At 45.2% G+C, this 13,385-nt stretch overlaps 1 protein-coding gene and 1 non-coding gene across 4 annotated transcripts; one reads left to right on the forward strand and one right to left on the reverse strand.

The window, feature by feature from the left end:
- The first annotated feature begins 8,641 nt into the window (after positions 1–8,641).
- LOC124646530 (transcription factor APG-like) lies at positions 8,642–10,906 on the forward strand. 3 transcript variants are annotated; one of them, XM_047186634.1, is made up of 5 exons: positions 8,642–8,862; positions 8,952–9,881; positions 9,991–10,083; positions 10,166–10,231; positions 10,317–10,906. In XM_047186634.1, the coding sequence occupies exons 2-5, from the start codon at positions 8,979–8,981 to the stop codon at positions 10,758–10,760; spliced, it is 1,506 nt and encodes a 501-aa protein (XP_047042590.1). In that variant the 5' UTR covers positions 8,642–8,862; positions 8,952–8,978; the 3' UTR covers positions 10,761–10,906. The 3 variants fall into 3 exon arrangements, with proteins under 3 accessions (XP_047042590.1, XP_047042591.1, XP_047042589.1); XM_047186635.1 differs by having other exon boundaries at positions 8,996–9,881; XM_047186633.1 differs by having other exon boundaries at positions 8,642–9,881.
- A 2,171-nt stretch (positions 10,907–13,077) lies between these two features.
- TRNAS-GGA lies at positions 13,078–13,164 on the reverse strand. The gene has a single exon. It is a non-coding gene; the product is annotated as a tRNA-Ser (tRNA).
- Positions 13,165–13,385: the final 221 nt, after the last annotated feature.

Consider the following 13,385-nt stretch of genomic DNA (forward strand, 5'->3'; position numbering starts at 1 on the left):
CTCTTGAAGATGTCATGAGAAAGTTGGAAGCCATAGATAAAAATCTTCCAAGTGTTGAGACTAAATTGGGAATATTACTTAATAACACTGATAAACTTGATAAAACTCTTAGTGGAATCAATGAGAGAATTGTTGTTTTAGAAACTTGTGCTACTCATGATAATCGAACCCATAGGATTAGTGAACTTGAAGAAGCTATGGGAACCTTGGGTTCAACTTTTTCTTCTCTTAAATTTAAGGAGAAAGCCTATGTGGGTAAGGAGCAAAAGTTCATGTATGCCTCTAAAGTGGCTAAGCCAAAAAAACTATTATAGGCCTAAAATTGACAAAGCCCTTAGCACCACTACGGATGGGGGAGCATCTAAGATACCTATTGATGTTGATGCTTCGTCTCTTGATAATACTTGATTCACACTTTCTGCGCCTAGCTGAAAGGCGTTAAAGAAAAGCGCTTATGGGAGACAACCCATTATTTTACTTCTGCACTTTGTTTTATATTTGAGTCTTGGAAGTTGTTACTACTGTAGCAACCTCTCATTATCTTTATTTTATTGCATTGTTGTTCCAAGTAAAGTCTTTGATAGTAAAGTCAATACTAGATTTGGATTACTGCGCAGGAACAGATTTCTTGCTGTCACGAAATTGAGCCGCCCCTGCTGTAGAAAATTTAGAAAAATCTGCCAATTTACGTGCGTGATCCTCAGATATGTACGCAACTTTCATTCAATTTTGGCATTTTCATCTGAGCAAGTTAAGTGCCCATGAAAAATTCGTCTTTACGGACTGTTCTGTTTTGACAGATTCTACCTTTTATTTCGCATTGCCTGTTTTGTTATGTTTGATGGATTTGTTTGTTCCATTAACTTTCAGTAGCTTTGTGCAGTGTCCAGAAGTGTTAAGAATGATTATGTCACCTCTGAATATATGAATTTTCAATTATGCACTAACCCTCTAATGAGTTTGTTTTGAGTTTGGTGTGGAGGAAGTTTTCAAGGGTCAAGAGAGGAGGATGATACAATATGATCAAGAAGAGTGAAAAGTCTAAACTTGGGGATGCCCCGTGGTTCATCCCTGCATATTTTAAGAAGACTCAAGCATCTAAGCTTGGGGATTCCCAAGGCATCCCTTCTTCATCGACAACTTATCAGGTCACCTCTAGTGAAACTATATTTTTATTCCGTCACATCTTATGTGCTTTACTTGGAGCGTCTGTTTGTTTTTGTTTTTGTTTGAATAAATTCGGATCCTAGCATTATTTGTTTGGGAGAGAGACACGCTCCGCTGTTTCGTATGAACACATATGTTCTTAGCTTTATTCTTAATGTTCATGGCGAAGGTTGAACTACTTCGTTCATTGTTATATGGTTGGAAACAGAAAATGCTGCATGTGGTAATTGGTATAATGTCTTGAATAATTTGATACTTGGCAATTGTTGTGCTCATATAGATCATGTTTAAGCTCTTGCATCATGTACTTTGCACCTATTAATGAAGAACTACATAGAGCTTGTTAAAATTTGGTTTGCATGATTGATCTCTAGAGTCTAGATATTTTCTGGTTAAAATTTTTGTTTTCTATGCTACGAATCCCAACAGTCTGGTATCAGAACCGTGTCTATGCATAGATTAGTTGCACGAGTAGAACACAATGGTTTTATGGGCGTTGATGCTTTTGTTGTCGTTTTCTTATCGTGTATCTTGCATCTTGCGGCATGGTCGGATGAAGCGGCCCGAGCTAACCTTACATGACCGTATTCATGATACTTGCTCCACGCTTGACATGCAACTTGTATTGCATAAGTGGCTTTACGGGTGTCTGTCTCTCTCACAATAATTAAGATCCAATTTACAATCTGCACTTGACAACACTTGTATCAGCGTTGTGGTTCATGTTTGTAGGTAGATTGGATATTACTCGAAAACCCAAAGCCACGTAAAATATGGAAACAAAATTAGAGGCGTCTAACTTGTTTTTGCAGGGGTTGGTGATGTGATATGGTCATGATGTGATTGTGATTATATTTGATGTATGAGATGATCCTTATTGTATTGTGGCAACCGGCATGAGCCTTATGGTTGTCTTTAATTTCATATCGATTCATCATGTAGTAGTTTTATTTCAAAGTAGTTGTAATAGTTGCTACAAGTGGTGGACAACCATGAAGACGGCGCCATGCACCTTGACGCCGCGCCGACGATGATGGAGATCATGCCCGTTGATGGTGGAGATCATGCCCGTGCTTTAGAGATGAAGATCAAAGGCGCGAGATAAAAGGGGCATATCATATCATATTATGAATTGCATGTGATGTTAATCCTTTTTATGCATCTTGTATTGCTTAGATCACGATGGTAGCATTATAAGATGATCCCTCTCACTAAAAATCAGGATAATAAATTGTTCATCCTTAGTTAGCACCGTTGCTAAGACTCGTTGTTTCGAAGCATCACGTGATGATCGGGTGTGATAGACTCAACGTGTGCATACAACGGGTGCAAGCCAGATTTGCACATGCGGAAAATTAGGTTTAACTTGACGAGCCTAGCATGTACAGACATGGCCTCGGAACACGGCAAACCGAAAGGTTAAGCATGAATCATATAGATGATATGATGAACATGTCGATGTTCGACATTGAAGCTACATCATCTCTCGTGATGATCGGACTTGGTGTAGTGGATTTGGTCACTAAGGCAATGTGAGGGATGTTGTTTTGAGTGGGAGTTCACCTAGTTAATTTAAGAATTAATAGTAAAGTCAATATATCATGAACTTTGTCTAAATTGTATTTGAATTAAATTTTGTAGAATTGGTATCCATTTTCTACCTTGCGTCAGGCTTGTAATTGAGATAGAAACAATGTTAAATCGGACAAGTAACTTTACGGACTATTGCTTGTTGTTAAATTATTTATATCTAGTCACCTATGAACTTTAAAGGTGTCCTAGCATTTATGTTTTGCTACTCCATAAAGGACATGTTGAGTACCACTTTGTTATGTTTACTCTATGCTCATAAACGAACAGTTGCTTTCAATGCACAGTTATTCATGATCCTTTGTTTGAGTTGCTCTTCATGTTATAACATAGTTGCTAAGTTCTATTGAATTATATCTATTGTGCCTATGTTTAGAGTACTTAGATCCCAGCTCACGATGCTTTACATGCTTGATCAAGATTGTGTTGGCTGCATGTCACCTCAAAAATTATATTTGTTATCACTTACCTACTCTAGGAAGAGCAGGAGTTAAGCTTGGGGATGCTTGATATGTCTCAAACGTATCTATAATTTTTGATGCTCCATGCTTGTTTTACACCAATTGCTATATGTTTTGTTTACACTTCGTGGCAGTTTTATGTATATTCCGAAACTAACCTATTGACAAGATGCCACAATGCCAGTCCCTATTTTCTGTTGTTTGGTATTTTAGAAAACTTGTACAAGAAATATTCTCGGAATTGGACGAAACAAAAGCCAAAGTTCCTATTTTTCCCGGAGTGAAGACGGAGTCCAGAGCAGAGACGGAGGAGGGCCACAGGGTAGCCAGACCATGCCTAGGCGCGGCCTGGCCCTAGCCCACGCCTAGGCGTGGTCTGGGGCCACCAGGCCTCCACCGACCTCGCCCTTCCGCCTATAAATGCCTCCCGATGCAAAAACCCTAAATCAATCGGCCTCCATCCACGAAAAGTTCCGTAGCACCGCCGCCATCGCAGACAAGATCCGGGGGACAGAAGTCTCTATTCCGGCACCCTGCCGGGATGGGGAATTGCCCTCTGAGCCATCTCCGTCGACTCCACCGCCATCTCCATTGTCGTTGCTGACTCCCATGATGAGGAGGGAGTAGTTCTCCCCCGGGGCTGAGGGCTCTACCGGTAGCTATGTGGTTTATCTCTCTCTCCCATGGTGTGATATTTATGTGATCATGAGCTTTGTAATCTAGATGTTGTTATGCTATTCAAGTGGATTTTACTTATGTGATCTCCGGAGACTCCTTGTCCCACGTGTGCAAAGGTGACAGTGTGTGCACCATGTGGGTCTCTTATGCTATATTTCACAGCTGAATTATGATTTGAGTTGGATGTCTCTATAAAATTATGGTGTGTTAGTACCTCCTATGAATGCTCAAAGTGACAATGTGGGGTGTTCATTAGTACTTGGGAATACATCTTTAAGGTTTGCTTTTTGCAGCCCTACGCGGTGAATTAGTGCTCGTTATCCAATTGGAGAGTAGTTCAGAGTAGCATAGTAAAGTGCTTATATTTATATTCCTTTATGATATCATTTTTGAGAGTGACCACTAGTGAAAGTATGATCCTTAGGCCTTGTTTCCCAGCATTGAATCACTGTTTATTTACTATTTTACTGCATGTTTACTTCCTGCCATATTTATTTCAGATTATTATTACCACTCATATTCATCCATATCACTTGCATTTTGTTATCTCTTCACCGAACTAGTTCACTTATACATCTGATAAGTGTATTGGGTGTGTTAGGGACACAAGAGACTTCTTGTATCTTAATTGCAGGGTTGCTTGAGAGGGATACCTTTGACCTCTACCTCCCTGAGTTCGAACCTTGGGTGATCCACTTAAGGGAAACTTGATGTTGTTCTACAAACCTCTGCACTTGGAGGCCCAACACTGTCTACAATAATAGAAGCGTGCGTAGACATCAGTCCCCTTAGCATATAAAAGGATCCCCATGCTGCCCAGCAGAGGGAGGGGAAAAATTGTAAGGAAAAAAGACACACCATATAGAAATAGATGTAGGGCTCAGCACATCGTGGCCTGAACTGTGGTAAAACACCAGTGTCTCTGTGATCTCGATCTCCTTTCCGGTCGCCGATAGGCCTCACCGTTCCTCACACCCCCCTTCGAAACAAAAAGGGGAGCATCATCCCCGGTTTCGAAATCCTCGACATGACATCTGGCGCACCAGGTAGGGGCGCAAGTGAGGCGGGTAACCTATTAGTCTCGCCGCTGGAAAAGAGAGTTCGGCTCCCCTTGCGCATGGTGGCTCTGGGGAGGAACACTGGTGATGGGACCCCGTCCAGACCCACGCCGGACAACAACGGAACACCGACCTACCTAGGAGGGGCGGCCATCAGCAGCACCACCAAGGCAGCCAGCGAGTTACCACCACCCCCGCTTGAGCTCCTCGGCCCTGGGGCTGCGCCTGTGGCGCCGATGCCTTGATGCGCTCCCCGCCAAAGGCTATTGGAAGCTGCCCTGTCGTGGGCTCTTGGCTCGTCCTACTAGTGGACCTGGTGGGCTACTCCCTCCGGTACAAAAAGCTCGACGTGCTCTCACTTAGAAGGAAGGATCTCCCTGGCATTGCTGGCACCCGGATGGACCACGCCTTGGGGCAGGAGCCAGAGAAATCCCCCTCAAACCTGGCTTCTCCGTCAACATTGGAGTTTCTCCCGCATAGGTTGACGCAATGACAGGTTTGGCTGATGATCCAAATATGATTTAAGCATACAAAACAATCATATTGCTACTTGTCTCAGGCTTCATCTAGCTACAACTATGCATATTATGCATGATTACAAGTTCTTATTCATTTTCATATGAGATCTGCACAATAGTAGTATTAGTAGGATTTTATTAGTTTTCATTGTCTTTGACAAGTGTGTAGGTGTTATGGACAACTGTGATAAAGGGAGGCTAAAGGGAACAAGAGGATATAATATAAGAGAGTTACAAGCACCAGACTTAGCAATGTGAGGTGTAGAAAAAATAATATTTTTTCCACCATCTTATATTTAAGATATAAGACCATGGTGTTATAGCCCTCGTCCAATGATCCGAAGAACACATCAATCGGAGTCCCTATGAACAAATGGCGAACAAAATACGGAAAGTACAGAGTGAATAGAAACCATTGCCCCGCCCATACCGTATGGTCGTACCAGGCTCCGTTGGTTTCGTTTTGTCAAACAGAACAACATTTGTGAAGACCCGATGGGCATATTCGGCCCCGAGCTCCGGCGGTTCACGAAACGGATCTCCAAAATGCCTATTTAAAGAGGGGAACCCTAGGCGCCTCCAAGAACACGCCACACACGCCTCACACGCCTCTGGGGCAGAGCCCTACTGCTCCGCCACCTCCATATCCGCCTCCCACCTCCAAGATCAAGATCTCCTCAAACACCTCCACAAGATCAAAGCAAGAGAAGGAGAGGGAGACGTCCCTATCTTTACTGCGAGAATCATTCATTGTCATCATCTCTAACAGCATCTCCACCTCTCTCTCTCTCCCTTTTTTATATTTTGTATTTGTAAGATTGAACATGATAATCTCCATGAATTAATATTTGTATTAATATTTATCTATGTTTGATTAATTGATTCGGTTCTAGGTTAGGTATGATCTAGTATGCAATATTAGACTTTTTGTTTCATCTATTATGTATTACTCTCTCCACATGACAAATAGGAGGTAGATGAGTTCATGTGATCTTTTAGCCGGAGTGTATTATTGAGTTGCATAGTGACAACGTGAGTTTGAAAGTACTAACGCCTTATGACAACCGATAACCATTAAGAGGAGAATCTTTATTTAGTGCAATTCCAATAGATAGCTACATAATTGCTCCTCTATTACTAGTGAGACCAAAAGTCTAGACATTGTCTTTTATTCTATTCAATTCTACAAGTACAACCCATCTCATTTACTTCTTTCTTGTTTAGGTCTTTATTCTTAGTTACTTCAAACCTCTCTCAAATCATTGCCATTCTAGTAACCTATAGAGTAGACTTTTTCAAACACCATTCTAGGAGCGCACGTGGCCGCACTGACAACGTGGGTGCGGTGTTGTGTGATTGCCATTTGCAAAGCGTTCATGGGATGAACTTTCTAATAAATAGTTGTTGCTACAAGTACTGCAATAACTCTGTTGTTGATCGCAGGAACCCATACATCAACTTGGCGTCGTTGCCGGGGAGCACAACGTTAGTTTATTACCTACCCACTCGCACATAATTTATTTCCTTTTGTTGCCATTATATTATTGTTTTTATTTATAGTGAAAATAATAATAAAAGTTATAAAAAATTCTATAAAAACTGTTTCGACTAATCATGTCTTCCAAGATGTTGCTAGAACATATGCAACTTGCATTGGAGGAGAAGGGATACGAGGAATTTCTACACATGGCTGCCGAAGAAGAAGACGGTGTTTACAACGAAGAAGAACATACAACTAGTAATGAGGCGCATGTATGCAACATGTATTATCAAGTAATATGTTTTCTCACACATTATGTGCTTCTTATGAAATAATATGTCCTAAATGTATGTGTGCCGGGCATTTTTTCTTTCAATGTTCTCATACTTATGATGAATCATTGACGTCTTTCTAAATTAATGATGCTAATAGGGAAACTATAAAATATGTTCTTTATGAAGGTGCAGATGAGCTAACCGAAAAATTATGATGCTTATAATCAGTAGTGATGATGAATTTTTACAAATGGCATATGAAACCTTGCAATATATTGTTGAATATTGCCAGGAACATCTTAGTGGTAATGCACTTGTCATAGAGAGTTGTGAATATTGCAAACTTGTAGTTCCCAAAAATAACTATTTGTAGGATTCACAAGATAAAGAGGAGGAACGCCAAGAAGGTGAAGTTGACAACGAGTTGCACACTACAAATGCTATGATTGTTTATGATGCCTCTATCTTTGGTGATGATTCTTGTAATGCTAAAACTAATTATAATTTATATGTGGAGGCCTCGTGCCTAGATACTCATGAGGAGAGCATTACTAATGATGAACTAGATATAGAACCTTGCTATGAATCTTTCGATGCTAATATGTAGGAATTTCCTGTTGCAAAGGAAGAAAACTATGAAATTTTCCCTTCCAATGGTAACCAAGGTAAAAGTTTAAAGATTTTATCTCAACCTCTAATCTTTTCGTTGCACCTATAGCAGGGGAGGTCGTCGCTGGGGAAGAGGAGGTAAGGGCTACGATTCGATGCTCCTCGTTTCAATTCCTTTGATGGGGCGGTTGAAGATGGAGAGGCACGCGAATGTAACAGAGGGGAGGGGAGGATGGCCGACGACGTGCCTCGCTCGAGTACGGTGACGATGGAACTATCGAATGCAGTGGTGCAGTAGCGGTGACGTGAGGTGATGGAGAGAGACATAGTCAACAGAACATATTTGGAATAATTAAGATTCTTTGGGGGTATTTTTAGATTTTTTATTTGAACTGACAAGTGGGGCCCGATCCACATCAGCAAATTGATCCACATCATTGACTACGTCAAGATTTTTTTTCAGAATTTTTTGAAACTTTAAATATTGAATTCGAATTTTGTAAAAAAAAAGAGCCATGTAGCTCGGGCTACATTTAGACTTTCAGTACAACTCTGTCTACATGAGATTTTAAGAAAGAATTGCTGGTAGTTTCTTTTTAGTTTCAGAAACGCGAAGGAGCTACGGTAAGCCTTTGTATCCAGATCACTGGAGTGATGGGCAGACAGTGTGGAACAAACAAGTCGCGGTCTCGCAGCACGAGCTTGGTGGCTTCGTTCCCGTGTCGATCGTCGATCTCGACAACTCCGTATATAAATTGGAGCGCTTGGGGTTGGCGGGCGCCCCCACTGCCCATCCTCCGTTGGCATCAACGGAGACACCTCGGTGGGTGGCGCGTCGCTCTTCCTTAACTGCAACCCCCTCGCTCGCCCGCCTCCCTTTCTCTCTCGCGCATCTTCGTCTCTGCTTTCAATTTCATGGTGCGCCACTCCTCCTCCACCCCTTCCCTGCTCCTTCGCTCGTGACGTCGGCCAAGACCCACCTGTCGCCGCAGGAGCTCCTCCGTTTATATATACCTGCCGCGGGATGTGAGTTCTCGCCGGCCGTGCTCTACTTCCTCTCTTCTTGGTTCTTGATTCGCCATTGCTGGCTTCACTAAGCTCCGTCCGTGCACTAGGTGAATACTGACGATGTCGCATTCGTGATGCTGCTGCTGCGTAGGAGTCAGCAGCCGGGGAACGACCTGCCAGAGTTTCTCTGGCAGAACGGCCCGGCGCTCCAGCGGACGGCGGCGGCACCGTTCCCGCCATTCGCCAGCAGCGCCGCCGGCACCAGCACCAGCGGCAGGGCTACGGAGCTCGCCAGGCAGCACCCGGCGTCCGCGACGGCGATGCGCGACCTCCTCGGGGCGCCGGACGATGACGCCGTGCCGTGGCTGCATTACCCCGTCATGGGCGGCGTGGACGACGACGACAGCGACACGGCCCCGCTGCCCCCGGAGTACTGCTCCACCTTGCTCTCCGGCTACCCCGACCTCCCCGCTGCCGTGGCGAGCAGAGACGCCGGAGGGGCGCCGTCGACGTCCCACTGCGCGGTCGCCGTTCCGCCTCCGATGCCGGAGCCGGCGGTCCCCAGGCATCAGCACCAGCAGGCTCGGCCGAGTGGCGAGGGCATCATGAACTTCACCTTCTTCTCGAGGCCCCTGCAGCGCGCACCGCCGCCAGCCGGCGAGAGGACGTCCGCTGCGGCCGCGCCGAGCAACCCCGTGGAGTCGACGGTGCTGCAGGCGTCGGCGAACCGGCTGAGGAGCACCCCGCTCTTCTCCGAGCAGAGGATGGCGTGGCTGCAGCCGCCCAAGGACTCGCGCGCCACGGTGGCCCCTGTACCACCACCTCCTCCTCCGCCGACGCCGCCGGTCCCTATCCGGCAGGGAGAAGCGTCTGCGGCGTTGGCTCACAGAGTACAACCGGAAGCGAGGGCTCCCGAGAGGCCGCCCGCGACGGCGACGACCTCGTCGGTCTGCTCCGACAATGTTGACCGGAGCCAGCTGAAGAGGAACAGCAGCAGCCACCAGGCTCCGGAGTGGTCGGTCAGTCAGGAGGACGAGGTAACCTATGGCATGGATGGTCACCATCACGCACCATTGATCCAACCTCGTATGCTTCTTGTGTGGTTCACAATTTAACACCAATGCAAACGTGTTGTGCTGTCCGCAGGATCTTGACGATGAGGCCGGCGGGCTGAGAAGGTCGGCGTCCAGGAGCACCAAGCGCGGCCGCACCGCCGAAGTGCACAACATGTCGGAGCGGGTACTTACTTCTCTTTTTTGCTTCCAATGGTAAACATGTTTGTGTATCGGGTTGCTAAATCTGTATGCGATTGCGATTGCAGAGGAGACGGGATCGGATCAACGAGAAGATGCGCGCCCTGCAAGAACTCATCCCCAATTGCAACAAGGTAGATAGATACCCATTGATCATCTCTGAGGAAAGAGACCAATTTTATCTGAACTGGATAACATAAATTATTTTCGGTGCTGTAGATTGACAAGGCGTCGATGCTTGAGGAAGCCATCGAGTACCTGAAGACCCTACAGCTCCAGGTGCAGATGATGTCGACGATGGGGACGGCCGGGCTGTGCATGCCACCGATGCTGGCAATGCAGCACATGCAGATGCAGATGCCGCCCATGGCGCACTTCCACCACCATCACCTCGGCCCCATGGGGTTCGGCATGGGGCCCTTCGACCCGCGCCTCGCCGCCGCCGCCGCTGGTGCGGCCCAATTCCCATACCCGATGATCCCCGGCATGCCCATGTTCGGCCACGGCCCCGCAATGCCTTCCCCGCCGCCATTCCCCCAGCACCAGCAGGCGGCTGCTGCGGGCGCTCAGATGGCCGCCGGCACCGTCGTCGATAACGAGGCCGCCGCCCAGGCCGAGCAGCAGACGTCGGGCGACCATCCGCAGGTCCCAGGAGCAATGTAGCTAGCTTGACAATGTAGCAGCTCTAGCATGCACGTCGATGGCGGAGCTGCAGTCTGACTCTGTACTTCCAGCGATTTTGCCCAGTCGATCTGCTGTAGCTCTAACTTTGTGAAACTGTAGAATGGTTCACTGTTACTGCTTCTTCAGCATGTCAGAAGATAGGCCGGGATACAGTAGCTGCTGCTGTTGCTGGAGAGGATCACGATTGCTTTTGATAGCGGCCGCGGTATTCTATCCTGACATACATGACCTACCCATTTTAAAGCCATCTGCCGCAGCAGCAGCAGAATTCATTGCTGGATTGCTGGTGCTGCAGACAGGCGTCCATCCGAAGTCTGCTAGCGTTGTTCATGCACATGCATCATGGCGCATTTTGTGGCTGCAACTTTGACGTGGCACGAGCTCTAATTCATGTCTTATCATCAGATAGCTGGTGGTGGTAGCGTGCGTCAGGACTGTACCTGAGATGCTTCCATCACATCGTCCGCAAAGATGTTCTCCACGCAGGGGAGCAAAGCAGACCCCAATGGATTTTGATGCGACACAAGGACGTCTTGGCTCCAATGGTGCCTTTGAGAGCATATCCACGTGCCCTCAAAACACCGTCCGGATCTTTGGTGTCGTTTTTGGTCGCGTCTATTTTCAGCCGTGTTTCCCAAACAAGGCCTCCGAACATTTTAACATTATAAAATATGAAGTTTTTCATCTAATTTTGATTATATTTTAAGAGTTCGAATTAAAAACGGCTACATGATCGCCCTAGCCTACTTGCCATCCCTTGGAGCGTTTCACGGTCCTGCCTCGTCGTTGCCTTCCTCCCTCTTCCGCTTCTCCGGCGCCGCCGCGCGCTGCTCCCTCTGTTGCATGCTCGCCAGAGCGCGGTGGGCCGTCGCGTCCTCCAGGAGCCGTTGCTACAGCGTCTCTGGCGTCATCCTCGACTTTCTCCAACGTCTTGAAGGACGCGAGGATGGCCCTCTGCTCCGCCACCTTCTCCTCCGGTGTCAGGGGTTTTGGTATTGCAAACAAACACTGGTACCTCGGCAAGACCATTGTGGTTATTGAACCGCTGGGGGCTAGCAGCAACGCTACAGGCTAGTCATGGCCATGGCGACGATGGAGCAGAACGACAGTGGCATGACAGAGAGCTAACACAGTGTTACCCAGGTTCAGGGCACTCGTGGGGTGGTAAAACCCCTACGTCCTGCCTCCGAGAGAGATTATGCTGTTACAATGTGGTGGCATGGAGAGGCTCTTCCTAGATTTCGATCTGATCTACTCTAAGAGGAAGATGATAGATATGCCTTCAATCAGATCGGGATGGGAGCGATCGGGTCCCTTCAAGACATGAATTAGAGCTGGCCCTCCTCCCCACACAAACTTGGGGGAGGGTTAACCACAAACATGCTCCAGGAAGAGGACAACTGTCCCTAGCTACGCGCATGGACACGGTTCATGTCTCGGGAAGAACCTCCAGTCCACATAAGTGGTTGTGGACTATGTCTTTTGAATCCTAAAATTTGATTAGAAGGATAGAAAGGCCATGAGGGTGGGTAAAGAAAATGAAATATTTTTGATTAGTTCTATTTTTTGCAATTTTCTTATTTTATTATCTTTTCCTTTCGTTTTTTACAAATATTTTTTATAGAATGCACATTCAATAAAAAAATATTTATTTGGCAAACTAAAAAATACAATAGTCAATATTCCTTATAATAGATATACTTAATTATATCATAAGAATCTTAAGATATTTTTTGAATAGATAGAAATAGTCAATTTGAATTGAGACACCTATTCTATGACGGATTTAAACTTACCTTCTATTTTCGTGCCTTTAGTAGGCTTAGTATTTCCGGCAATTGCAATGGCTTCTTTATTTCTTTATGTGCAGAAAAATAAGATTGTCTAGTATTTTTAGTGTAAGTAATATCATATGGTAGGGTATGTGGCTCTTTCTACCCACAAATGAAAAACCACTATGGAATGGATGCAGATATAGGCTACGAGCATAAATGCATGAATATGCAGAGCCGGGTATAGCGAGTTTTCGTTTAATTGAATCAACGAATAGAAAGTCAATGTATCTAACCTATTATTTCACAAGAGTACTAGTTGCTGAAGACGATTTCAGAATCAAAAAAAGAAAGTAAAATTTATCTTATTCTCTCAATTTCAATCGAACACCGCTGAATTTAGTATTTTACATCCCACAATAATTTGCTATAGAGAATTTCTATTAAATAAGATATTATTGCTATAATAAATTGTTCTTTTATTTGATACATTGTGATCATTAACGTTAATGGATTAAGAAAAATGGAAAGAGAGGGATTCGAACCCTCGGTAAACAGAAGTCTACATAGCAGTTCCAATGCTACGCCTTCAACCGCTCGGCCATCTCTCCTACATAATCTTATTATGAAAATAAATTGAGTGATCGAATAGAGAGTTTTCTTATTCCTGCAGGACATGTACAATCGCAACTGCTCGGGGGTTCCATAGTTCTATTGGAAAAATCCCTTTTGATGTAAGTCGAAGGATCTTAGGATTTTTTTTACTAGGAATTGTGCTCCTTATAAAAGTTCCGGTTTTCCCGCAACCAATGAAAAATAGAATGGAAGAATT

Source organism: Lolium rigidum, chromosome 4, assembly GCF_022539505.1.
Source record: "Lolium rigidum isolate FL_2022 chromosome 4, APGP_CSIRO_Lrig_0.1, whole genome shotgun sequence".
NCBI classification, from domain to species: Eukaryota; Viridiplantae; Streptophyta; class Magnoliopsida; order Poales; family Poaceae; genus Lolium; species Lolium rigidum.

Coding starts and splice junctions, on each gene's coding strand:
- LOC124646530 (XM_047186633.1), top strand. CDS start 8,979: ATGCTGCTGCTGCGTAGGAGTCAGCAGCCGGGGAACGACCTGCCAGAG. Junction 9,882..9,990: donor CGGTCAGTCAGGAGGACGAG/GTAACCTATGGC, acceptor TGCTGTCCGCAG/GATCTTGACGATGAGGCCGG. Junction 10,084..10,165: donor TGCACAACATGTCGGAGCGG/GTACTTACTTCT, acceptor TTGCGATTGCAG/AGGAGACGGGATCGGATCAA.